The following is a 26,040-nucleotide window of genomic DNA, read 5'->3' as shown; positions in this document are numbered from 1 at the left end:
ATACTTTATATAATCCCGAGTACCTTTAAATCCACCTTTCTAATTGCCATACACAATTTATATTCAATTTTGATGAAGGAAAGTGCTCACTAGGGCATTCCTAGGAAGTGTTCTTCAATGAATTCCATTAGCTTAGTGTAATTGAATCAAATTTCAAATAATATATACACCACCAAAAGGATCTGGGTCACCAAAATATTTGGAACTAATAAAATGTGGTAAGTTCCTTCCTACTTCCTATTTGGATACCTATTTATGTCACGCATGCCTTATTTAGTATGTTTCACCTTCTTGTCAAGCACAACATTGTGTTGTCTAGTTACTTTTTTAGTTCCTTGGGTAAAGATCCTCATCATCTAAGAAAGCAAGCTCAAACAACCTTAACTTATCAACATTGATTACATGGAGAAGATCTTCATATAATAAAGAGAGTATATTATGAAATTATTCTAGAATATCCATTAGGTTATCTAGAAAGCATCATATATTAGTGGTTTGCATTTTGTTAATTTTTTTAGCCTCATTTTGCACATTTATATTCAAACATTATTACCAACATGGAATTTATGTTCCACTTACCATTGATCATGGTAAAACTTGCACTTTTCTTGATACTGCTGAAGTCATCGTTGAACTTGAAGATGGATTTTTGAAAACTTATGAATGAATTTGTTAGCCTCTTCTATTTTGACATCTACTTTGTCTGAAATATTCATTCTCTTGAATGTTTTAGATTCTAAACTTCATTTTATGCATATTAAAAAAAGTAAGACTTTTAATTAGGTTACTCAAAATAAAGAAGAAAATTCAACTTTCTATGTTTTAAGGCGTGTTTACTTTGAAAAATAGTTAGAGATCATATATTTATTGAAAAATTAGTAAAAATAAATGACATAAACCAAGTAGTGTTATTTAAATTCTATTAAACGGATATATAAATACTTTAAAAAGTAAACATTTTAAAGAGCACACCTAATACTATGTTATATTTTTCTTACAAAAATAGAACTACTTTGTGTGCTCTCTCTATTTTACCGTCTTAATATCTAATACTTTTTTAAAAAATATTATTTTGAAATTTTGATTCAAGTACTAGTATATTGCTCATCACATCCTAAAATTTTAAGCATGGATGTCTTAATTTCATCCAAAATCATTTTTTATTTATTTTTAAAAAAAACTATCATTTTAACCTTTTTATTCTATTTTTATACATAAACCCAAATATTTAAATAACAACAATATAAGCTTTATTAGCTGATAGGTTGTTTTTATTGTGGGAAACCTCCCACCAGTTTCCACATTTCTCACGCCCATTTTTTTCTTTTGGTGAGATTATCACATTGATTTCTTTTTTGCAGAGCCTTACTTTGCAATTTGAGTGGGCATTGGGCAAGTGTGCTGAAATAAATCTCAACAATAAAACAATTAAATGTATTGGGTGCTGCCCTTGAATTCATTGCCTCATAGTACTCTTTAAATTTAGCATGGCAGACACTATGAGTAAGACTTTAGCATCGCAACCCAAATTGGAATTACTTGAAAGTTTTCAAAGCCTTTTCTAAGTTTGTTGAAGGTGAAACATAGTCACCTTCTAATAGCAGTTCACTTCCGATCTCACAAACAAGTATTTCACGTTCTTGGGAGAATATACCTTAATCACTTATTTAGAAACATCGACATTATTAAATTCCAAATGAATGATTATCAATGTTGAAAAAGATCCCAAAAAAAATGTTGGTAGAGGTCACATCATTAGTTAAGTAGTGTAATTTTCATAAATACAAGAAAGAAAGAAAGATGACAACATCATAGTGATTCACATCATGATTGTTACAAAAAAAATGACATATTTACTACAGTCACATCATGATTGTTACACAAAAAAATGACATATTTACTATCACCTGATCTACAAGATAGAAAAAAACCTAAAAAAGTTTAGTTCTCACATCATATCTTACATAAAATATCAAATTTATATATATATGTGTGTCCCCTTACCATGTAACTTTTCTAAGCATGAATAACTAACTTTTTATAACCGGTTCGTTGAATTATTGATGGATTATGAATTTTTTATTTAATTTGTAATGTACTTTCCCTCTTCCCTATCTCCTTTTGCCTTGATGTTCAATTCCAGAGAAAGTATTAACTTTCACATTGATTTGCTAGATAAGGATGAAGGGACAAGGAGAGTTGAAACTGACGTAAGGAAAAGCATAGAATGAAATACATGGAGAACAACTAAGTCATAGATGGCGGAAAAGAGTAATCACCCACAAATCCACTATTCTGCAACAATGGGAATCTACATTTATGAGAGCTTAATGTTGGCAGGCAGTGATATTCCATGCCTGTATAGAAAATCAACAAGCGGCGATATCATTGTTTGGGTGGGAGCAAAAACATCGAATTCTCAGTGATTTGCTGAGTCATATCACACCCAACGCAATGGGTGTCCATGTAAATTTCACTGACTTTTATTAAAGAAATACCCAAAAAGCTTTGAACATTATTATATCTCTCGAAAAGCTGGGCCAATCACAATTTATGGTAGCCGCACGATTACTGTGCAATCCACTTTTAATTTTTTCAATATCACAGTTAGGTCGTTCGCAAGAAATAAGGGATAGTGTCATATTATTATAAACTTTCTGTAAATACATGATAGACCACTAAAAAAATCTCCCTTTCACCATAAAGTTTTGATGAGCAGCCCCTACTAAACTTTATGAATACACCTATACCAATGAACATATTACAGGTAGTCATAGCTGTCTATTGCCTGGCAGGCTCACCTCGATTGCACTGCAGTGACCGAGGCTTCATTTACTGATCCAGATGACGTGGTCATCGACACCGTTCCCTTCTCATTCTCCTCGACCTCTGAGCTTGATTTTGAAACATTCTTCTCGCTACCACTTACGAAGGCAGGCTTTGTTGCGTTTGGTAGTGTCACCGAACTGCTAGAGATCATCATTATAACATTGGAGATGGGTGGACGAAGTGCTGCATCCGCTTGAACACATACAAACCCAACATGAATGCATCTTAATGCCTGCTCCTCAAGGCATGTTTCTAATACTGTTGAATCCACTATGCCCATGATGTTTCCACTTTTGTAAAGTCTCCAGGCCTAGATTCACACACAAGCAATTCAGTAAATTAGGGGGAAAAATATCACCAAAGAGAAAATGAAAGATGGAAAGCTGAGGTCTTTACCCATTCTAATAAGTTTTGCATCCCCGGGGCTAAATGGGTATCTAAGTTTTTCCTTCCGCTCACAATCTCAAGCAGTAGCACTCCAAAGCTATAAACGTCGGCTTTAACAGAAAGCTGCCCTTGCATTGCATACTCTGGAGCCATGTAACCGCTGCAGTGAGTGCCACATCAACATTCGCTCATTTAGAAAACCCATACAAAAAAGCTTTAACTGTCATCAGTTTAAATCTGAAATATTACAGAGAACATCTCATTATCCTTACTATGTGCCTGCAACTCTGGTTTGTACATGCGACTCATCCTCCCCAAAAAGCTTAGCGAGGCCAAAGTCAGCTATCTTTGGATGAAGTTTGTCGTCAAGCAAAATATTGTTTGCTTTAATGTCTCTGTGAATGATTTTCATCTGTGAATCTTCATGCAGATAGAGAAGGCCACGAGCAACTCCAATGATAATGTTATACCGCTTTTCCCAATCTAGCAGTCTACGCTTTTCTGGATCTGTAACCCCAAATCTAAAACTCCGTCATCTTTCAAACAAGAGCTGCAATACTAAAGATTAAATAAAGGTCCAGATGTAAATTACCAAAAAGAAAGGTGTCAAGGCTCTTGTTGGGTAAATACTCATAGACAATCAACCTTTCATCTCCCTCAACGCAACATCCAAATAGCTTCACAAGGTTTCGGTGCTGAACATTGGCCATAAGCTTCACTTCATTCATAAATTCTTCTTTACCTTGCCTAGACTTTGCAGACAGTTTTTTCACTGCTATTTGCTTACCGTCCTTGGTTCTTCCCTGAAAGATTAAAACAGAATTAGATCCCTACATGTCTATTTTAACAGACTTTCTGGTCTACCTGAGCAGTATTTCTTCAGGTGAAGGTTAGAGTACAGTCCCACCTTGTATACCGAACCGAAACCCCCCTCTCCAAGTTTATTATTATCATGAAAGTTTTCGGTGGCTTCTGCAAGTTCTTCCAAGCTGAAGATAAAACGTTGTTCCTGTTGAAGTAACCCGGATTGAGGAGAAAATGCATGCCTGTCTGTAGGATCAGAAAAGCAGATTAAGTTCACAGAATCAAAAGTTACATTAAAACCAACCGAAGACAAAAGTAAGAAAGAGAGATTAAAATCAGGAGCAACACCTTCGTTATGGGTAGCAGTAGTTATTGGCCTCCCGAAAATGGCAGATTTCACTCTTTTTCTCATAGCAATTAAACAAATGAGTAACACCAGAACCACGCCTATCACAACCCCCAGTACTATAGGTAATGTCTTTGAGGATTTATCTGCGGGACAAAATCTTTAAAGTTATTTAATGAAAGCGAAGATATCAGATACCCAAGGCAAACCCATCTAACAAGCATATTCAAGAGAATAATTGAAGAAAACATTAAATTAGGTGAGCAGAGATAATACTTGATTTCCCCTGAGAAGTTGGCTCAGAAGGACCGAGGGCTACCGGCGGAGAACTGGTTGGGGATGTTGTCGGAGGTGGTGATGACGCCTCAGGTGAAGGTGAGGGTGAGGATGACAGATTTCCGGATTCAACAAATGGGTATATCTCAAATCTAACTGTGCAGCTTGCTGACATAGCCTGGGCTCCTTGTCTTGAAGAACAGCACTGTTCCAACGCCTGCCTTGCTTGAAACAAACATGATCTACAATCCTTGACAGATAAATCTCTCCAGCACTGAACTAGACCGTACACCTTATCGGAAGTATAGTAGGATTCTGATCCAATCCCAAGTAGCTTATTTGCAGAGATGTAAGCTTTTTCAGACAAATTGGACAGAAGACTTGAGGTCGTGGATATGAAACCCTGCATATTGCTTGTGACATTTTGCGTGTTCTCCAGCAGTAAAAAATTGGTATCCAATGTTGAAATGAAATTGGAGTTATCATAGCGCATGAAGCAGTCATCCATCCACACCCGTGCACCTATGTCGTTGGCGCAAAGTTCTTGAGTAATGTTATTTACTTGCACTGAACAATTTGAGCATCTCGCTGCTGATACATTACCGATACATTGTAGCAGTCCATAGGCTTTATTGGGAGATTGGCCACGGGAAGAGGTGTTAAAACCAGAACTTAGAGGTGCATTACGAGACAGATCATTGATAACTCGATCCAAGTTTGTGGAGTATGTACTCCCCTCTGTGTAAGTTGAGGCATTGTTGCAGACAGACCATCGGTAATCACATATGACTGAAGGCAAAATCATTAGAAAAAGCAAAGGGAGCAACATATCTCTGCAAATCTTGGGAAAGGAAGAGCTGCACCTCATCTTCTTCCGCGTTCGCTATTCCACCAAATCCAAATAAAATCTAATTGTCACTAAATTAAGGCGTAGATTTCATTACAACTTCCTCCGCGTTCAGAAAGCCTCAAACGTAACGCAAGATCACCGCATGACTCGGTGAGAAAAGTCACAGGTTCAGTCAAGGAGTCAAAATAGCGGTCAATGGGCGCCTTTCCGCGTGAGTGGAAGGTAATAAAGGAACGGCGTTTAATAAAGTCGCGAAAATTTCTTGTCAGACATGCACTCCGAGCTCTCTGGATGTAGTCTGCACGGCACCTTTAAGGTTTCGAAATTTGCGGCAAATCTAGAAGGAACTCCCTTCTCGAACATCATGATTTGTGCGTCTAAAATGATATTCAATTGAATGGATTGTGGAAATCTAATAAGTCTATCTGATATGCAATTAGCTTGTAAAAGTGTAAAGATGATGTTATGATGTTTATTAATTTAATTTTTTTTAATAAAAGTTAAATCATTGATAGGGGAAGTCATATGATCGTTATACCTAATTTTGGGTATCTACATATTCTAACTTAATATATTCTATTTTATTAATATTGAACTATCATAACTTTCTACTAATATATAACCTTAAAAAAATCTTGTTGTAAAAAAAAAGATCATTATAATTAACTTTAGGTACCTACAGATTCTAACTTAATAGGGGAAGAGCACCAACAGCCGTCATAGCTAACTTCACACATCTACAGATCCTAAATGGTACATCGGATTTTGATTTTCTTTTTTTAGTTGTCTTCGTATGCAACTTAACTGCTTATAGCTATTGATCTGGCTTTTGGGTAGTAGCGATGCACGTTGTGGAATCAATTATGCACACAAAGGTCAAAAAGTACACATTTCAAACTGTCGCCTGATACCTAACTAAAGATGCTCCAATAACCATGAACTCAAAATCGCTAGTACTTGTTGACAAATGTCCCAATGGTGGTGCACAAATGTTCCAATAGTGGTACACAAATAGGACAAATATTCCAATAGTTGTGCACAAATGAACTAATTAATTACAAAAAATGATTGGCTATTGGTACAAAACAAATTTAATAATGGTATTTTCACTATGGGGTCAACATGACAATAAGATAACGGTTATTAGAACTATGTTTTCTATTTGTGCTCTTCCCCTATATTCTATTTTATTAATATTCAACCATCATAACTTTCTACTTATATATAACCTTAAAAAAATCTCGTTGTAAAAAAGAAGTTAAGATCTACATTACTAATCGAATTAAGGCATTTGAATTAATGTGAAACCAATAAGAAGAATCAATTATTATTTAGGGTTCTCGTGTGTTTGAGTCTTCCTAAAGATTACCTCTTCACTTTCCCATGCTTCAAAACACGAGCCATTTAAATTGTATTCATCTAAAAGTTTGAATTGAATTTAATGAATTAATATTTATTTTATTTTAAATGATCTTTTTAAAATAATTTAAGCGGTCTTTACCTTGAAAATAGTCAAACTCGTGCAACACTTTCTATTGACTTTATCCTACCATGAAAAATGCACCGTTCCAAACAGTAAAAAAATTAGTTAATACTATTTATTCTCTAAAAATATTAGAGCATACGGAGTGAAGGGCACAAAATTTCATTTATGACATGTTCTAATCTTGATTCACTCAGTGGATCACTCCGCTCTTGAATAAAATAATCTATTAAGGAATCATAAAAATAATGTATATTCCATGTAATCTATTAATATATTTGGCACGTTCATAAACTATTTTATATTGCAGTAATTTTTCTTGTTAGAGATTATTTTAGACAATTTTATCATAGTTAAATAATTAACTATATAGTGAATGATATAAAATATATAAAATTTATTAAATATATTATTAATAAGATATAAATAGTGAAATAAATTTATTATAAAATAAAGTAAAAATAGTTAGAATTAAAAATTGTGTATTATAATTGAAAGTTTATGATGAAATTTATTAAAGTTGAATTATACAATATCTGAAATTTTGAATTCTATATATAACTAACCTCTACACGAATATATTATTGAATAAAATAATTCATAATGGCAATTGCCAAAGTGCATATTCACTCTCAAGTTTTTTAATTTCATTATAAGCAACATAAATAATAATAAACATGCATTCTTAATCAAATAGCTGATTGGACACTTATGTGTGTTCTTGTGCTCAAAAAACTATCTCATAAAGATTCATAAATTATATGATTTAAGACCTTCAATTTGATTTCAATTAGTTGGCAACAACATTAAAACATGTTATCTTTTCTCTTCACCAATAATAGGTCAAAAGTGGCTTGTGTATTCAATCTAGAGCTTTTTCTTCAAATAAATGGTGATTAGGTTCTGTATTGAAGTTACTCGACATTTAGTTAGTTGTTATACTTTTCTATGTGGACTTGGATCCAACAACAATTTAGTCATGGGAATTTGTTTCATGTCAGGAATTTGTCTCGCATTAAGAAAATGACAACCAATTTTAAGAAATATATTAGTTCAAAAAATGATTTGCAGAATGTCTCTCTAACTCCCTCAAATGAATTACAAACTACTAAAATGAATTTGCACACTTCAGTTTTATTGAATGTTTTACTAATTATTGGCTTTCACATTTTATTATTGGATTATATTATTTTGTTCATTTTTTTTACATTATTATTTTAAATGTCGTGTTGCAGTCATCAAAATCTCATAGTTCTATTAGAATAGAAAAAAAAATCTAGATACTCAAGACTTTCGATCATTTCATAATTACTATCTAGATGTCATTAATTTGGAGAACATTATAGAGCCATTAATTTTTTATTTACTACGAATATTTTCATTATGTGTTATGTTATCATTTTACTAGTTTATCATGTTTGAATTTTAGAAGCCCATCACCTTTTTTGGGAGATTTGTCCCACTTTCTTTTGTATTTAGAAGATTCCATACAAATATTTTGTGTTTGAAGTAATGGATAGGAGGAAACTAACTTGTATGTGCTCATGCAAATGATTCATTAGGGCTAACTACTACCGAGGTTTTGATTTACATTGTACACACAATAATTACATCTTCTTCCTCTCTCTTGGCTTGTAGAGCTACATAACATTGTTGAAGGGTTCTTTCTTTTATAGAGGACAATGGTTTTCTTATATTATTCTATTCAAGCATGCCATCTTGAAATATCAACATCTAATGAGTTTTCATTTTTGAGTCTTTTGTCAAACTCCATACTTTGAATTTCTGAAGGAAAATAATACTCATCCTTGATAGTCTCTCATCAATTTCGTTTCAAGTTTGAGTACGACTGCCTCAAGAAGTAGGGGGAAATTAGTTGTACATTGACTTGTTCAAGCCTTGTGATTTGTTTGAACTCAATTGTGGTTGGGTGCTAGCCAAGAAAAGCTTTTTTTTATGTTTGCTTCAACACAATTCCCCTTTCTTACTCAAAAGATGTGAAAGTAACACAATTTTTGTTCAAGGACCTCTTAATCTCTCCTCGAATCTTTGGAACTCTTTTTCACTCTCTTGCTTTGAAGTAGTTGACCATTTTGACATTAATGAGATTCCCAAATCTTCAATAAATAATTACATCATCTTCATACATCTTCTTTATATTTGTATCCTTTGTCTTTCTCTATTTACATCATTCTATATAAATCAAATCGATAAATAAAATAAGATATTTTTTACTGCTCTCTATTTATACACTGAGTAGTATTCCTCCTTAAAATACAAATACCAATATATTTGCTTTTATATTTGATCACTCGTAAGAATTGATGGTTAACTTGACTTTCTAACATAGGAGAACATCACTTCATTTTTAAATTTAGATTCCTATCCAACCACGACTATCAATTATCGTATTGAATAGAAACTATTTTGTAATCAACGATCAATTATATTATTTTGGTACTGGTTCGGTAGCCGTCAACGTCGGCACACTGTTTAATCAACGATCAATTATATTATTTTGGTAATGGTTGGGTAGCCGTCAACGTCGGCACACTGTTTCGACGAACACGTGTTAACTTTTAGTATTCTCCATTCTCGGAGTTGAAAAATGACACGGACTGGACTGCACTCAACTTTACCAAAATAATTCAAAAAGAAAATGAACGGTTTCTTTATTAATAAGGTCGACATTGACTATTAAGTAATCAAATACGATGGAATCTCCGCTCGCCACGTCTCTGATCTCAAATACGTCATTTCCGACTGAGTCATTCATGACGACATGAATTTTCCATCGCCCATTTAAAGAAAGAGATGGTTCTTTCTACTTCTCCACACAAAAAATTCATTTTAGTTCTAGCGACCAGGGATGAAATGAGTGGGAATGGGTCGAGGCGGCGTTGTCGACTTTGAGAAAAGCAAACGGAACGGAACAAAAAAGATTTGAGTTGAATAAAATTGCAGCTTGAATTAATGCTCTTCTATATGTAACCGGCACTGCAAAGAATATTAAGAGTCTTTAATATTTTGGGTTTTTAGGTTCATTCCTACATGTTACGGAATTAAATTTGGGTCAATCAAAATAGAATGATAACTTCAAGGCAAAGGAGGTCTCCCACCTTTAGGAGCTATTTGTTTATTGGGGTAATGTTTGTATATTGTCTTTAGGTTCTCCCAATAGTTCCACCTCCCACGTCCAATCTTTGTCTTGTGGCTGACAAATACAATAGAAGGAGAGATCTACAAACATACATGTTGCTCTTTGTAGTGACTTCTTGTTTAATAACCGCTTCTTAGCAAAAATTTTCCCACGGTCTATCAAGGAGACCACATTGGATTGGTTTTGTTCACTTCCTGATCACTCCATCTTCTTATTTGAACAATTAATGAACCAATTCCTTGAGCATTTTTACGCAAATATTGCACCGAAGATTACATTTATTGATTTGGTTCATTGGAAACAATTGCCTCATGAGAAGCTCATTTATTTTATTTTTAGATATCGATCTTTGCATTTTTTAATCCCTTTATGAATTACCAAATTTTGACATCTAAAGGATGTTTATAGGTAATTTGTAGCCAACGTTAAGGGAGAAAGTCCTCCTAAAGAAGTATTCTTCATTTACTGCACTGCATGACTATTAACAAACATTGATGCAGTATGGGGTTCTACTTCCTCTTCTCATCCTAATAGTCATAGAGTTACGTCTTTCTCTATAAGTTCGAAGAAAAACAAAGTTATTTCTAATGTCATAAATATACCTCAAACTTCTAAGAAGAACACATTAGGTTCACAACACAAAAAGATTTTTACAAAATTATCTAATTCGTGCCACCAAGTGTTACAAAAGTTAAAGGACAATTTATTAAACATTCTAGAGATAAGACCACTCCCCAATAACAAGTCATTCCCTAGTTGGTATGACTCGTTGAATTATTGTTAACACCATTCAGTGTCAAGTTATAATACTAAGTGTAGTCACATAAATCTGTCCAGTTTAATTAAATGAATATTTGCTATGTATTTGATTAAAAACCCACTAGCCATCAGTTAATTAAATTAATATTTAATTAATTCATCTTCAAACATTCTCCTATTAATTAAATAAATTATTCAATTTATTTTAATTAATTCATTAGACCAAACTCACAATCAATTAAATGAATAAATCCTATTTATTTCATTTAATCCCCTTTCCTCTTTTAAATAAATTAAATAAAACATTTATTTAAATCATTTAATCCCCCCACTTGCATTTTCCTACAAATGCAACTTGCAACCACAAATTGAAATAAATTAATTTTATTGTAACTAAAATCCTATTTTCCCTCACCCACCAAATCCACTTACACTCCTAAACCCCCTTCTAGATTCTTCTAACCCCTTCCTAATTAGCCTAATCCATCCCCTAATTATTGTCACAATCCTAGACAACTTGGAGTCACTTCTCAAAGACTTCAAAGTCTTTGAAAAACATTAAATGCTTTGTGTGTTCAACAAATTAACCCCTAAAGTCTTCTAAACCATTAATGGCTCTTACATGACCATTTATGGTTAACTCAACCCTCATGTGACTCATGTGTCTCCTCAAGCATTTATTGCTTTGACCATGGTTATCCCTTTTACCTTTGCATAAGAGTTTATCCATTGGATAAAAGCTTTATTCTTTCAATAAAGAATTTATTCATTCAACCTAACATTGACCTTAACTCCCAAGTTAACTCTCGGGTCATGTCAAGCATTTAATGCTTATTCCCTCTCCTCTCAACCCCTCTCATGTTGACACTTGTCATCTTGGGATTGGGTTGAAAGCCCTTACATGGATTGAATATCATTCAATCCTGGTCCTTGTTGAGATTACTCAATCTTAGCCATCCATTGCTCCATTTTTCCTATAAATAGAGCCCATTTCTTCATAATCCAGATCTTGAAAACTGGTATGCATCTAAGTTATAGAGAATTTTAGAGAGCATTTAGCATAAATCACTAATATATTATTATTTTGGCCTAAAATAAATCATTTTAACATCATAGCATCTAATATTAGCTTTTATTCACATTTGCATAGTATTTTTAGAGTAATCGTCTACAATCTTGAACCTCCATAAGCATCCATAGTGCAAAAAGTTGCCGAGAGCTACACTAATTTGGAACTTGGAGAGGAGAGGAACAAGGGAGAAAGAGCTAAGAGCATGAGTGAAGGCATTTGGAGATGCCTTGTTGTATTTACTTCCATAGTTAAATATCTTATCATGTTTTTAGTGTCTCTATTGATATGCCTGGTTAGATTAGTTTTGGGTTGTATAACACTAACTTGGATCTTTGCTACAATCACCGAGTTAGACCTCATACATTTGAGGTAGGTGATCTTGTTTTACGAGAGAATCCTCGCAACCAACCCAACCGAGAACATCAGGGAAAATTTGAATCAAATTGGCTGGGTCCATATGTTATCACTGCTGTATTTGGGTCCGGGGCATATCAGTTGGCTACTTCAGACAAAGAACCGCTAGCAGATCCGATCAATAGCATGCACCTCAAATGGTTTATACATAAGTTGTACAGAGCATCAGGCTCTCATACCTACCGGCGAAAATACCAAAAACATTCAGGAAAATATCTTGAAGAAAATACCAAAACATCAAAATAGTAAAGAAAAATCATACATCCAAACGGTGAACAACCACTCTGGTGGCACCTTGGGTAAGTGCGATGGTGAAAACCTGGCAAACAGGTGCCACTTGTAAAAGCTATGGCTCCATTGTCTTTCAAGCTTGTTGCGATCACATTCACTACATTCACTCATCCATCAGTCCAAAACCATGGCTTGTTATTGATCAACAATCAAGGATAGTACTTCATGCGTCTGGCATCCCGCATTTTCATAGTCATGTCTAAACTGGGGGCAATGCCCTTAACCTATTTGATGGAAGTGGATTCTACATTATCTTGTGATTCGTTGGGGTTCTTCATTCAAAACTATCTCACAAAATCCAAAAACATTCAAAACAATCACAAAATATCAAAAACATTGGAAAACTATCTCACAAAATCCAAAAACATTAGAAAACATCGAAAATAAAAAACATGGCAACACATTGTACATACTCATCTGAGTAGATACCAAACAAACATTATGAAACACTCAAAATGATGACCTCTTATCAAATTGACCAAACAATCAACATCAACACACAAAACTGTCTTAACAAAGATGCATCCTTCCTTACCAAAACAAAGACATGATATCGTTTTCTTTGACAAGAAAATTCTGTTTAAGCTATCAAATACTTGGTTGATTTTTAGGTTCTTCATTTATATAATCTAGGTTCCTACACTACTCTAGGATATCCACAAGTGATTAGAGTGGTCGTGATGGTTCCTAGGCATTGTTTGTATGTCTTCTATGAATTATTCCGATGAAGTTCTGGGGCATGTACTAATGGTGTCTACGTGAGAAGTTCACTAAGCTACGTGATCATATGCAAAATACAGTCATGGATCACTACGGCTTGCTGAATATAGCGTATACCGCGACCATATGAGCATGAACCATTATCAAGGATCCATATTCTTTATTCTTTATTCTTTATATATGTTGTTTGCTCGCAAGTACAATGCTCTTTCTTTGGTTCCTCCTACCTCATCCAAGTTGGATAAAGGTTTTATCTCTTATTACGGTATGAACTTGTCTTAGGATATGATCAGCCCAAGATCAAGGAGGACGTTCCAAGTCATGCATGAAAGGAGACGATCCTTGTTTGTAATGCAAGCAATACTCAGGTCAACTTGACCAATTATATCAAGTTGTTTGTATTAACTTGCTATATCAAAATCCATGTAAGGAATACTCTAGTCATCTTGAATCATTATGTCAAGTTGCTTGTATTCTCTTACAACATTTTAAAGCTCAATGATGAAAATAAAGCACTATGGATCGTCATTTCATCTCATCTATTTATATATTGCATTTTGTTGCATGTCATCCATCCATTTAAAAATTCATTATTCATATACATAATTTTTTGTGCAAATGTAAACAAGATTACTATGAGAGGTTATCTAAAAAAATTGAGTTGGTCTTGGATGCAATCACGACGGAGTCCTTTGATACATCATCAGTGCATCATGCAAAGTTTAAACAACCTTGCATTCATCTATCATAATCACATCGTCATTTAATTCCATTTAGTTGCATTTGCATTAGCCTAGTTCATTATCATATACTTGCATATAAATTTATTCAAATTTTTAGCCATTCATTAGCGTGCATTTAATATCATTTAGTTGCACTTACTACATATAGTTCATTCTCATATTACTTGCATTAGTATCATTATATCATTTCATTATTACACTCATGACATTTAGATTCACTTATATGATAAATTGTCCTTCTTTGCATTTACTACCATGATTAGCCATTACTATACATTTATTTAATTTTAGTTAGTGATCATCATTTATCATCATTTCAAACACTTATGTATCATACATTTATTTAGGTTTCCATAGTTGCATACATTCATTTATCTATCCATTAGTTAAAGTGCATTCATTCATCCATTTTAGTATATTATTATACTCATTTCATTTAGTACCATTTAAGATTCATTAAGAAAGCATTCATTATCCTTTTAATTGCATTAAGGTGTAGTTATTCATTAAACATGAGTTGCATTATCATCACATTATCATTTTACTTCATCATATGCATTATCATTATCATTATAAACATTGGTTCATACATTATACATATGCATTCATTTAGAAATCATCATTTAAACATTTGTACTTTACATTTGTTTCTCCATGTTACATTCATTTTTAACCATCTAGATGCATAGCCATAAATAAATCATTCATTCACAGCATTACATTAACATTATTTACATATCATTATCTCATCATTGTATTGATCTAAAGTACAAGATATTATCTATCCCATCTATATCATTATATCATTATGCATACATCATCATCATGGCATTACATACATACATAAAGCAATACATCAAACAAATCATGCATATATAACCCTACATTCACATGCTAGCATCCAACATCATACAACATGCATATAGACATCATATAAGAATAAATCATCTCATAAACACATACATATAGCAAAGTATACGTATCCATCTAAGCATAACTCATGAAATCATCATCAAGTATAAACTCCATACACATCAACATGCATATCATCACAAAATATGGGGTCTCCTCATATATATCATCTCATGTATTAGAGTACAATGAAGTCCAAAAAATCAGCTACCAAGAGCCATCCAAGACACAGTCCAAAATAACAAATATCAAAATATACAAAATGCTCTCAGATGCTGCACCACCATCACCACCTGCTCCCCCACTAGTCCCTGCATCACCCGATCTATCTCTCCATGGAGGACCCATCAAACCCCCACTAGCTCCTACATCACCTGACCTATCTCTCCGTGGAGGACCCATCACACCCCCACTGCTTTGCATCCTCTAAGACCGCTTTGATCTGGCCTGCCGCATTTGTGAATAGCTTAGTGCTCGCTAACTAGCTGGCACCACCTGCTCATATAACCCTTACCAATACTCTATCTCAGCTTGTGCTCGCCGAATCTCCCTCATCACCTCCCCAGGAGGACCCTGTGCTCCTACTCCAACCCAGACTCTCTCCTGTAGCTCTGCTAATCTCTCCACTACATCATCTCTCTCCCGCAACACTACAGTTAGCTCTGACTCTCGTGCAAACAACTGCACGTCTCTAGCTGCAACCTCTGCCTCCATATCCTCCACCCGTGTCTCGGCTGCTGTAAGTCGAATCTGCAAATATAATATCATATGGTCCCAAAGATCTCCAGTGGCTCCCTCCCCTGTATCCATAGGTGCCTCACCTGTAGCTCCCTCTTCAGTGGCTCCCTCCCCTCTATCCATCGGTACCTCCATCTCCCCCATACCTCAGCCACCTCATCTAACTCCTCCCTGCATCAAAGGTCCCTGTGATATCCGCAATGGCAAACCGCCTCTTCCTCTCCGCTGAACTCGACCACCGCCATCACCACCTCCTCCATCACCACCATCCCCTCTCCCTCATCCATCTACTATAGGTCCTTGACCTCCTCTCCTCCTCCATCTCTGTCCTGTATCCTCCTCAAACTCTAGAATCGGCTCTGTCGGATCTGATATCCGAGGAATCGGATGTGCCGCCATATATTGCGTATACTCCTCCAACACCCCTACATCTACCATCCTTGGTCGTATATCCCATGGTCTCTCCTGTAGCATCTGAAACTCTGCTAATGCCTGATCATAAGGTAATACTAGCCCCCATAAATACCTCTCTCGGACAACTCGTGCATACTCTCCCACTCCCCTAGGCAATCCCTGTCGTCGTCCAAACTGTCTCAATACTCTGCCAGGCAACTATCTCTCCACATGGTAGGTTGTCCTACCAATGAGGAATCGTGTCATGAACACATATGGAAACGCCTCCGCATCATCCTCCCAGGGCTCACACTCAATGTACAGTCTCCAGATCACTGCATCCAAATCATCCAATGCCTGCCGCCACTACTCTAACTTCCCCAGGTGGGGCTGACTCATCATATCGCTATACATATATACATATGGCTGGTCGACTGCCCAAAATATCATACTAACTGGTAAGTGCTCCCATGCCCAAATATGTAGCAACGTGACTCCCACTCCCAATGAGCCCCTCCCTCGGTATACTACATCATGAAGCTCCTGATATAAGTGTGCTAGCACGCATGGACCCCATGCAAAACGGGTCCCCTCTATAATCATCTGCTCAATCACCTGACCCCAACCAACAGCAAGTCCATGTGATCGTCGATCTGGGCACAGTAGTTCCCCCACAATCCCTGATAGCACTACTGGTAATGGCTCGTACAAGGCAGCTATATCCTCCCAGGCTATCGAACCATCATCAATAAAGCGTCCTCATAAAAAAATCTATACACTACGGCTGTCCCCCAAGCTCTGTCATACGTCACCAGCTCACCTCGAATGCGAATATGCAGGATGCACCATACATCCTCCAGTGTCACAGTCATCTCCCCCTACGCCAAGTGAAACGTGCATGTCTCACTATGCCATCGCGATTCATTTGAATTATGAGCATATACATCACATCGTACAAGCCAGTCGCTGCAATGCAATCCACCTCGGCCTCTGTCAACTGATCGCGCAACCCCCGTGTGCCAGGATGCCTCTCGCGCAACTGTAAGACGTGAAGATCCTCCTACACAAGTGCATCGACCATCATCATCAGTTGTTTTGTTTCAAACTTTCTTAAGTTTAAACCTAGACTATCAACAAATACTTTGATCAAGTCTCTTCGAGTCTTAACAGGTAAGCAATCATGGCACACTTAGACTTCAACAGACATTTATCCTAATGATCTAAGTCTCATCAAGGCTGCTATGGTTCAAAACAACTTTCACCTCCTCTCTCCATCCATCCATCATTGACATCGAGAGATTTTTGTTCACACAAACTGGGACATCTATTTTCCTACACAAAACCGCTATTTTGCACACAAAAGCGCTATCTCCTCACAAAAGCGCTAATACCCTAACAAAAGCGCTCAATAAACTATGTAAAAGCACTCAATCCACAAACACACTACAATATAAATCTGTCCAGTTTAATTAAATGAATATTTGTTATTTATTTGATTAAAAACCCACTAGCCATCAATTAATTAAATTAATATTTAATTAATTCATCTTCAAACATTCTCCTATTAATTAAATAAATTATTCAATTTATTTCAATTAATTCATTAAACCAAACTCACAATCAATTAAATGAATAAATCCTATTTAATTCATTTAATCCCCTTTTCTCATTTACTCCCCCCACTTGCATTTTCCTACAAATACAACTTGCAACCACAAATTGAAATAAATTAATTTTATTTTAATTAAAATCCTATTTTCCCTTACCCACCAAATCCACTTGCACTCCTAAACCCCCTTCTAGATTCTTCTAACCCCTTCCTAATTAGCCTAATCCATCCCCTAATTATTGTCACAATCCTAAACAACTTGGAGTCACTTCTCAGAGACTTCAAAGTCTTTGAAAAACATTAAATGCTTTGTGTGTTCAACAAATTAACCCCTAAAGTCTTCTAAACCATCAATAGCTCTTACATGACCATTTATGGTTTACCCCTAACTCAACCCTCATGTGACTCATGTGTCTCCTCAAACATTTATTGCTTTGACCATGGTTATCCCTTTTACCTTTGCACAAGAGTTTATCCATTGGATAAAAGCTTTATTCTTTCAATAAAGAATTTATTCATTCAACCCAACCTTGACCTTGACCTTAACTCCCAAGTTTACTCTCAGGTCATGTCAAGCATTTAATGCTTATTCCCTCTCCTCTCAACCCCTCTCATGTTGACACTTGTCATCCTGGGATTGGGTCGAAAGCCCTCACATGGATTGAATATCATTCAATCCTGGCCCTTGTTGAGATTACTCAATCTCAGCCATCCATTGCTCCATTTTTCCTATAAATATAGCCCATTTCTTCATAATCCAGATCCTGAAAATTGGTATGCATCTAAGTTATAGAGAATTTTAGAGAGCATTTAGCATAAATCACTAATATATTGTTATTTTGGCCTAAAATAAATCATTTTAGCATCATAGCATCTAATATTAGCTTTTATTCATATTTGCACGGTATTTTAGAGTAATCTACAATCTTGAACCTCCATAAGCATCCATAGTGCAAAAAAGTTGCTGAGAGCTACACTAATTTGGAACTTGGAGAGGAGAGGAACAAGGGAGAAGGAGCTAAGAGCATGAGAGAAGGTATTTGGAGATGCCTTATTGTATTTACTTCCATAGTTAAATATCTTATCATGTTTTTAGTGTCTCTTTTGATATGCCTGCTTAGATTAGTTTTTGGTTGAATAACACTAACTTGGATCTTTGCTTCTTGTGTTTTGTGTGTTATACGACCATAGGTTTTAGTCTAACCTTGTGCATTTTGCAGAGCATTACTAAGCACTTGTGCTTCTATAACGTGTTATACAAGACCACATAGACAATTTGGTACCATCCTTCTTGATGGTAAGTGTATATAGTAAAAATGGGGTTCACTAGTCTAAACATGCAATCTAGGAGTCAAACCCATTCACATCAACATATATTAAAGAATAGTCAATATACCCAACTTCAAACCCTTGGGAGAGCTGGACACAATAACTGAGTTATTATCCTCTTACTTTTGATGTGCTTGGATAATATTAAATGAGAAAATACAAGAACTAGGTATAAAGATGCAAATTTGACAATAATCAACATGAATAGTAAGCTACAAAACAGATATACAAATTTTGAATATAGGTTTGGAAATGAAACTTAGAAAGGAACGTGTACAATTTGAGCCAAAAAAATTTAAACACTATAGCTAGCTGCCACTATCCTTAAGGCATCTAATGCAAATTCTATGAGCAAACTTTGAATTAGGATACCCTACAAATTATCTCCCTATTTTTTTGTTTTTTTTAAGTGTTGGACGATATAGCTAAGCTGCAACGTCTAGGATTTTTGTCTTTTTCAAATTTTGAATCTATTCATCTCAGTCTACATTTGACAAATTTGCATTCCAAATTCATTAGATCCAAATCCTACAAACAAAAGAAAGAGAGAAAATGGTGTTGTCTGTATAGGGGCTTGCCTAAGTCAAACTTGGGTAGAAATTAGCCTCCCCTACAACCTCCTCTACAATAATGGTGGATAAATAATTATTTTATATAATCTATATATAAATATAAGAATATTATTATATATTCATTCTTTATATATATTATATATTTATAGTCCATTATAAAAAAATAACAAAAGATTAAACTTAGTAAAGCATTTTAAAATATATATCATAACATTAATATTAACCCTAACCTTAACCATAACCATAATTCTAACCCTTACCCTAATTCTAATTGTTACCCTAATTTTAAATTTAACCCTAGCAATAATTTTAGCCCTAACAATAACACCAACCCTAACACTATTTAATCTTAACCCTAAATCTAAGTCTAAATTTTACGTAACTAAATATAGTATTACTTATTATAAATTTTTGTCAATGACTAAGTTAATGTCGTCTTACATGTTGCAACTATATATGAAATATGTTGAGAGATATCCTCTTTAGATGACCATTTTTTCTTATACATCATAAATTGATTAAAGACATGCAACTCAAGAAGGTTACCTCTCAAAATATTTGATATAAAAAATTTTAACAATGGATATGTTAGTATATACTACTAATTGAAGCAATTCAACTAAGTATTGCCTCAAGAGTGAATTTGACTAAACAAAATTTGAAAATACATCGAATCATATTACTATTAAATCTCATAGTGGTTTCCAATCATTAACCAAACAGGGCCTTTTATCAACATGTGTCTACAACTATGAGGAGATATTTTTTGAATGGACACTTTTTAAAAATACATTTGAAATCAAGTAAATCCATATCCTAAAAAATCTGACACTATTTGGGTTCTTGATTATAAATTTCCATAGTGCATGATAATATAGCTTGAAATATTTGTAGGTTTAATTTTGTGAGCTTTATTAATCAATGTTGCAGAACATCGTGTGATTCAATTAGTGAATTATTTTGTTTAGGGATATTTTAAGAAGCATGTACTAAAGTTGAGCCTAAAACATAAGGGAACAAATAAGTGTAATCAAGAAATGCTTAGCTTCATGGGAATAAATAGAGCACAAAAAGGTTGCTTTAGGTCATCTAAAATCCCTAATATATTCGAACAACCAAATTAGGCCATGTCTAGAGTCCTTGGTGTAAATTATTACTACAAATGGTAATCAAGAGGTTCAAAGTTCATTTGAAACCAGAATGATACTTTAACCAAGTTAATTCTCCTTATAGATCCAATGTCTCTTCTATTGAATGTATAAAAACTAATTAAGTAAACCATGAGATATATGTTTGTATATTAAGAAAATAATAAGAAGGAAAAAAATCAATATAAAGTTTTGGTAGCCTAGTCTAGGTTGTTCCAATAATAATCAATTACTTTGTTAATTTTTTTTATGTATCTATTATTTATTTTATTTCAACATGGATTTGCATTCAATAATTTGTATACACATTAAAATAGGGCCAAAATGTAATAACAACATACCATACACTCTTTTTTTTTTCTCAAATTTTGGTCTTGCTTTTATTACATATTTGTGTGTGTAATATTTAGATAGAGTATCACACTTATGTGAAATTGGTCCATGCCATCCCATATACTAGCTGCTTTCATAATTGATCCCCAAATTTTTGTTCATAATCCTAAAATTCAGTGTTCATTGCCCTAGATCAAATCCACAAGTGTAAGATTGATCTAAGTCAATTCCATAAAATGCAAATCTAAACTTCACTTTTAAAATATAAAATTTGAATTCTCACCTCATCTATCATTTCACTAAATATTGTGACCCAAGTTAGCACATACTATGTTGATTTGTGTGCTTGGTGGTTGTATTTAAAGATATTCATTCATTCATTTTGATGAATCCAAGAGAGCTTATAGAAAAATATCAATGTATTTATGAGACAATCAAAATCAAATCATCAAAATATTTACATCATCTTAGACTATTACATGCTTGCGTCTTTATCATTCCACTTAAATCCATAAATCTAATCTACTAAGTTTTTAAGATGACATATTCTTCAAAAGTGTTTAAAAAAACCACATATCCTTGCAACAATAATGACATTAAAAATTGAGGTGAGCAAAATATTTCAAGTTTCGTGAAGTAGGTTTATATCCATATAAACCAATTCAAATGTTCAAAAAAGATTACATCCACATACATGATCAAATATGCACTTATAAAGACAAACCACGGCAAACAAGTAACCAATTTATAAAAAGAGGTTCTTCATCTATCTCAACATTAAAACATTCATAAATAAATAAATGATACATTACCTTTCTTGTCTCTTGTCAAAATAAATACTACATTTACTTTATTACAATTTTACATGTAATTTAACATTTATTTCAATATCATCCTTTAACTTTAAATTATTTTTTAATTAAATATGTAAAGGGCCTTTTCCTTGCCTTTTCCTTCGACACTAAACACTAGTTTTGCCTCGCGAAAAGTAATCACGTGCTTAATTGGTCGCTTTACAGCTTTTCTGAACATTATACTGCACAAATTGAGCTGGCTTGCACTTTACTTTTCTGAACTGTAGACAAAAGGTTCACGCTTCTGTACGGGAAATTTCATTGTTTATTAACACAATTATTCCACTCCCGACCGCCAGAGCGAATCAGTATATTATAATTACATAGCATATAGGTAAGACTATAAAGAATAGCCGGCAAGGCTGCCTTCCAGATATTCATTTCTAAACTCAAATTTACCTAGGGTTCACTTGAGTGATGGAGGCATCGTTTACTGACGCAAGCCCTGATGCAGATGACGTCGTCGTCCCAGATGTCCCCGTTTCATAATCCCCAACTCCTGATCCTCCTGAGCTTATCTTCACTCCTGCTTTTGGGCCATAGCTTTTGCTCATGCTAATGAATGCAGGCTTTTTGGGACTCGGTAGTGTGACCGAACTGCTCGATATCATTATAATAACATTCGACATAGTTGGACGAAGTGTTGCATCCATCTGTACACACAAAAGCCCAATTTGAATATATCTCCACGCTTTCTCCTCTGGACATGTTTCTGCTACCGTTGGATCCACCATATTTTTAACACCATCTCCTTTGTAGAACCTCCATGCCTGCATCACATATTATCAATTCAACACAACTTGGCTGTTTGGCTTTGAAAAGCATTAATTATGAAGATAGATGCGTAGTGGGAAGTCCAGTTGCTTACCCATTCTAACAGGTTTTCCATTTCGTAGGGAATATTTACATCATTATTTTTCCTTCCACTCATAATCTCAAGCAGAAGCACCCCAAAACTGTAAACGTCTGCTTTAACTGACAGCTGCCCTTGCATTCCGTATTCTGGAGCCATGTAACCGCTGCAATAACAACACATTAATTTGTAAAATCACAAAAGAAAACCCTAACAATCCTTAGCCATCTTTGATATAGATCTAACATCATTATTGTGAGGGTTCTTACTATGTGCCTGCGGCTTTTGTATGGACATGCGTTTCATCACCAGCAAATAATCTAGCCAGGCCAAAGTCAGCTATCTTGGCATTAAGTTTCTCATCAAGTAAAATGTTGTTTGCTTTAATGTCTCTGTGAATAATTTTCAACTGTGAATCCTCGTGAAGATAGACAAGGCCACGGGTGATTCCAACTATAATGTTATAACGCTTTTGCCAACTTAAATCTCTGCGCTTTTCCGGATCTGTAATCCCAATTTTTTAACTTTTGTTAAATTTTCTCCAAAACAAAAGTCTCTACAACTTTATAAAAAGCGCTTGCCCTATAACTTACCGAAAAGAAAAGTGTCCAAGCTCTTGTTGGGAAAGTATTCATAAACAAGCAACCTTTCATCTCCCTCAGCACAACATCCTAACAGCTTCACAAGATTTCGATGCTGAACATTGGAGAGCAACTTCACTTCGTTCATAAATTCTCTCTTACCTTGCGTAGATCTTGCAGACAGTTTTTTCACTGCTATTTCTTTTCCCTCCCTAGTTGTTCCCTGAAAGATCACAACAGATTTAGAGCTGCAAATTCTTCTTTAAACGGACTTTGTTGTTAAGGATTGCAACACATCCCACCTTGTAGACGGCACCAAAACCTCCCACTCCAAGCTTTTTACTCTCATCAAAATTTTGTGTGGATTCTGCAAGTTCTTCTAAGCTGAACACAAAATGTTTCTCCTGTATAATTAATCTGGCTTCAGAGGAATTTCCCTGCCTCTCTGTAGCCAAGTGGGTAAGCATAGGATTAAATGTTGCAATCTAACCAGAAACAGAGAAATTAAAATAACAAAGAAGTAAATTTGAACGAGCACCTTCGCTGTGGGTAACTATTGTTATTGGCCTCCTACAAATGGCAGACGCCACTCTTTTTCTCATTGCAATCAGACAAATAAGTAACGCCAGAATCAGGGCTCCCATGAGTCCCAATATTATGGGTAACGTTTTTGAGGACTTTCCTGCAGAGTAGATCTTCATTGTTAGTCATTGGAACTGTGGCACTCGGGATCCCTTGCAATATCTACCCCACTGAAAACCTATAAATCACATTCAGCAGTATAACAAATGACACTTGGATAATCCTAGATATTGTCTCAGAAGTTCATAAAATAAATTACCAGAACTATGGGGTTCTGCGGGAGATGCCGGAGGTGAAGAAGTGGGTGGATTATTTGATCCATCAGTTAACATCGACTCTGCAGATCCAAAAAAAGGGTATATCTCATATCTTATCTTGCAGGATGTGGACAGAACCTGAGCTCCTTTATCGATCGAGCAGCAACTCTGTGCTTCTTGCCTCGCATACAATAAGCACCTTTTGCAATCTTCTCTCTCTAAAGTTCTCCAACACTGGACTAAACCGTACACTTTTCCGGAGCTGCTATAGCTAGCCGATCCCATGGCGAAATCCTTATTTGCAGGTTCGTAAGCCTTCTCAGACAGAGTCTTCAAAAGATTAGTTACTGTTGCCTCAAAAGCCTGTGAATTGCTAGTAATATGACTTTCATTGGGAAATGGCATTCCACTGATATCAAGATCCCTAAAGAAATTGAATTTGTCATAACGCAAGAAACAGTCATCCATCCATACTTGCCCACCTATGTCATTGCCGCACTGTTCAGTAACGGTTTTATATGCATTCTTCGAACATTCAGAACACTTTTCAGCTGATATATTCCCGACACACTGTAAAAGGCCATAGACGGTGTTGGGAGATTGACCGTATGAAGAGATAGCAAACTCTGGAGTATCAGATGTATTGGAAAGCAGGTCGTTTATGACTCGCTTCAGGTTTGTGGAATATGCACCGCCATAAAGATAAGTTGTTCCATTGTTACAGTTAGACCATCGGCACTCACATATAAACCAACAAGAATTCAATAGAAAGAGCAAAATAAGAATGGAATCCCGCTTCATCCTTTTCATTATTGTTAACTGGTACGACTCCTACATTCACATTGGGATTCGATCTGCAGGGTCTCAAACACAGCAAGATCATAAGTTTTTGTCTTCAGGGTTGATTTGTGGAGGCGCCTGTGGTTTTCATTCACTTTACCAAAAGTCGTGGGTTGGGGAACGCCTGAAGATAAGGTAAAGTGGCAGCTGTAGGTATTAATAAATTTCGATGGGGAAATTACTCAACTGAGGAAGGCCTTCAGAGGTAAATACCACACATATTCCTGCCTAACTTGAACCACTGAACTTTTTCCCCGAATCTGACAAATAAGTTTTGCACAGAGGAAATTTATCACAAGACGACTTGTGAACTCTGGTCTACCAGCTCACGACACGTCAGTCGAGAGAATTCACAGTGTCTGAAAGTTTAATAGATGACTTTTGAAAACAAGCTAGCCAAACTGAAGTGACGTTCCACGGTTAAGCTATTCCTTTCGTTTTTTTTTTGAACGAGGATTTTATATTACTTATAAAGGAAAAAATTAGGCTATTTGAAACCACTCTAATTAGATCAAAGGAAGTGACAAACAAGTTTGATAAGGTCATTATAACGATTTTTCGAGGGCATTTCGTAAGATGATTTATGATGAAATTATAAAATACATCTAACAAAATTATATAAATTTTATGGTCAATCCCAAAATTATAAGATTAGTTATTTTAAAACAATGAATTAAAAGTCAAAGAAAAATACATTTAAGAGACATAAAATTATCTTTATACAATATAGACTAATAAAATAGATAATGATAAACTAATTTTATAATTTCTAAACATTATTAATATTGAAAATATTATAAAAATCTTGCAAAAATGTAATTATACTAGACTAATAGTTGTTGGGCCCATCAGTAGCTCCTCATAGCTGCTGGGATCGGTAGCTCCATTTTATGTTGGCGATAAAG

General features: G+C 35.0%; 2 protein-coding genes across 2 annotated transcripts; both read right to left on the bottom strand.

Annotated features, from left to right (window-relative positions):
• Positions 1-2,615: 2,615 nt before the first annotated feature.
• On the bottom strand, positions 2,616-5,704 carry LOC131058550 (cysteine-rich receptor-like protein kinase 10). Its single transcript, XM_057992304.2, has 7 exons — positions 4,643-5,704; positions 4,369-4,512; positions 4,124-4,266; positions 3,809-4,019; positions 3,489-3,723; positions 3,226-3,376; positions 2,616-3,139 (listed from the first exon to the last, which is right to left on the bottom strand). Exons 1-7 carry the CDS (start codon positions 5,508-5,510, stop codon positions 2,798-2,800), a joined length of 2,094 nt encoding a protein of 697 aa, XP_057848287.2. The 5' UTR covers positions 5,511-5,704; the 3' UTR covers positions 2,616-2,797.
• Positions 5,705-22,205: 16,501 nt separating this feature from the next.
• LOC131058544 (cysteine-rich receptor-like protein kinase 44) lies at positions 22,206-25,447 on the bottom strand. Its single transcript, XM_059219967.1, has 7 exons — positions 24,298-25,447; positions 23,995-24,138; positions 23,759-23,901; positions 23,469-23,679; positions 23,145-23,379; positions 22,891-23,041; positions 22,206-22,792 (listed from the first exon to the last, which is right to left on the bottom strand). The coding sequence occupies exons 1-7, from the start codon at positions 25,103-25,105 to the stop codon at positions 22,418-22,420; spliced, it is 2,067 nt and encodes a 688-aa protein (XP_059075950.1). The 5' UTR covers positions 25,106-25,447; the 3' UTR covers positions 22,206-22,417.
• Between the last annotated feature and the right edge of the window lie 593 nt (positions 25,448-26,040).

This window comes from Cryptomeria japonica, chromosome 4 (assembly GCF_030272615.1).
Source record: "Cryptomeria japonica chromosome 4, Sugi_1.0, whole genome shotgun sequence".
In the NCBI taxonomy this organism is placed as follows: Eukaryota; Viridiplantae; Streptophyta; class Pinopsida; order Cupressales; family Cupressaceae; genus Cryptomeria; species Cryptomeria japonica.
Note: the sequence above shows the minus strand (reverse complement) of the source record. Positions and strands in the feature narration are given on the sequence as shown.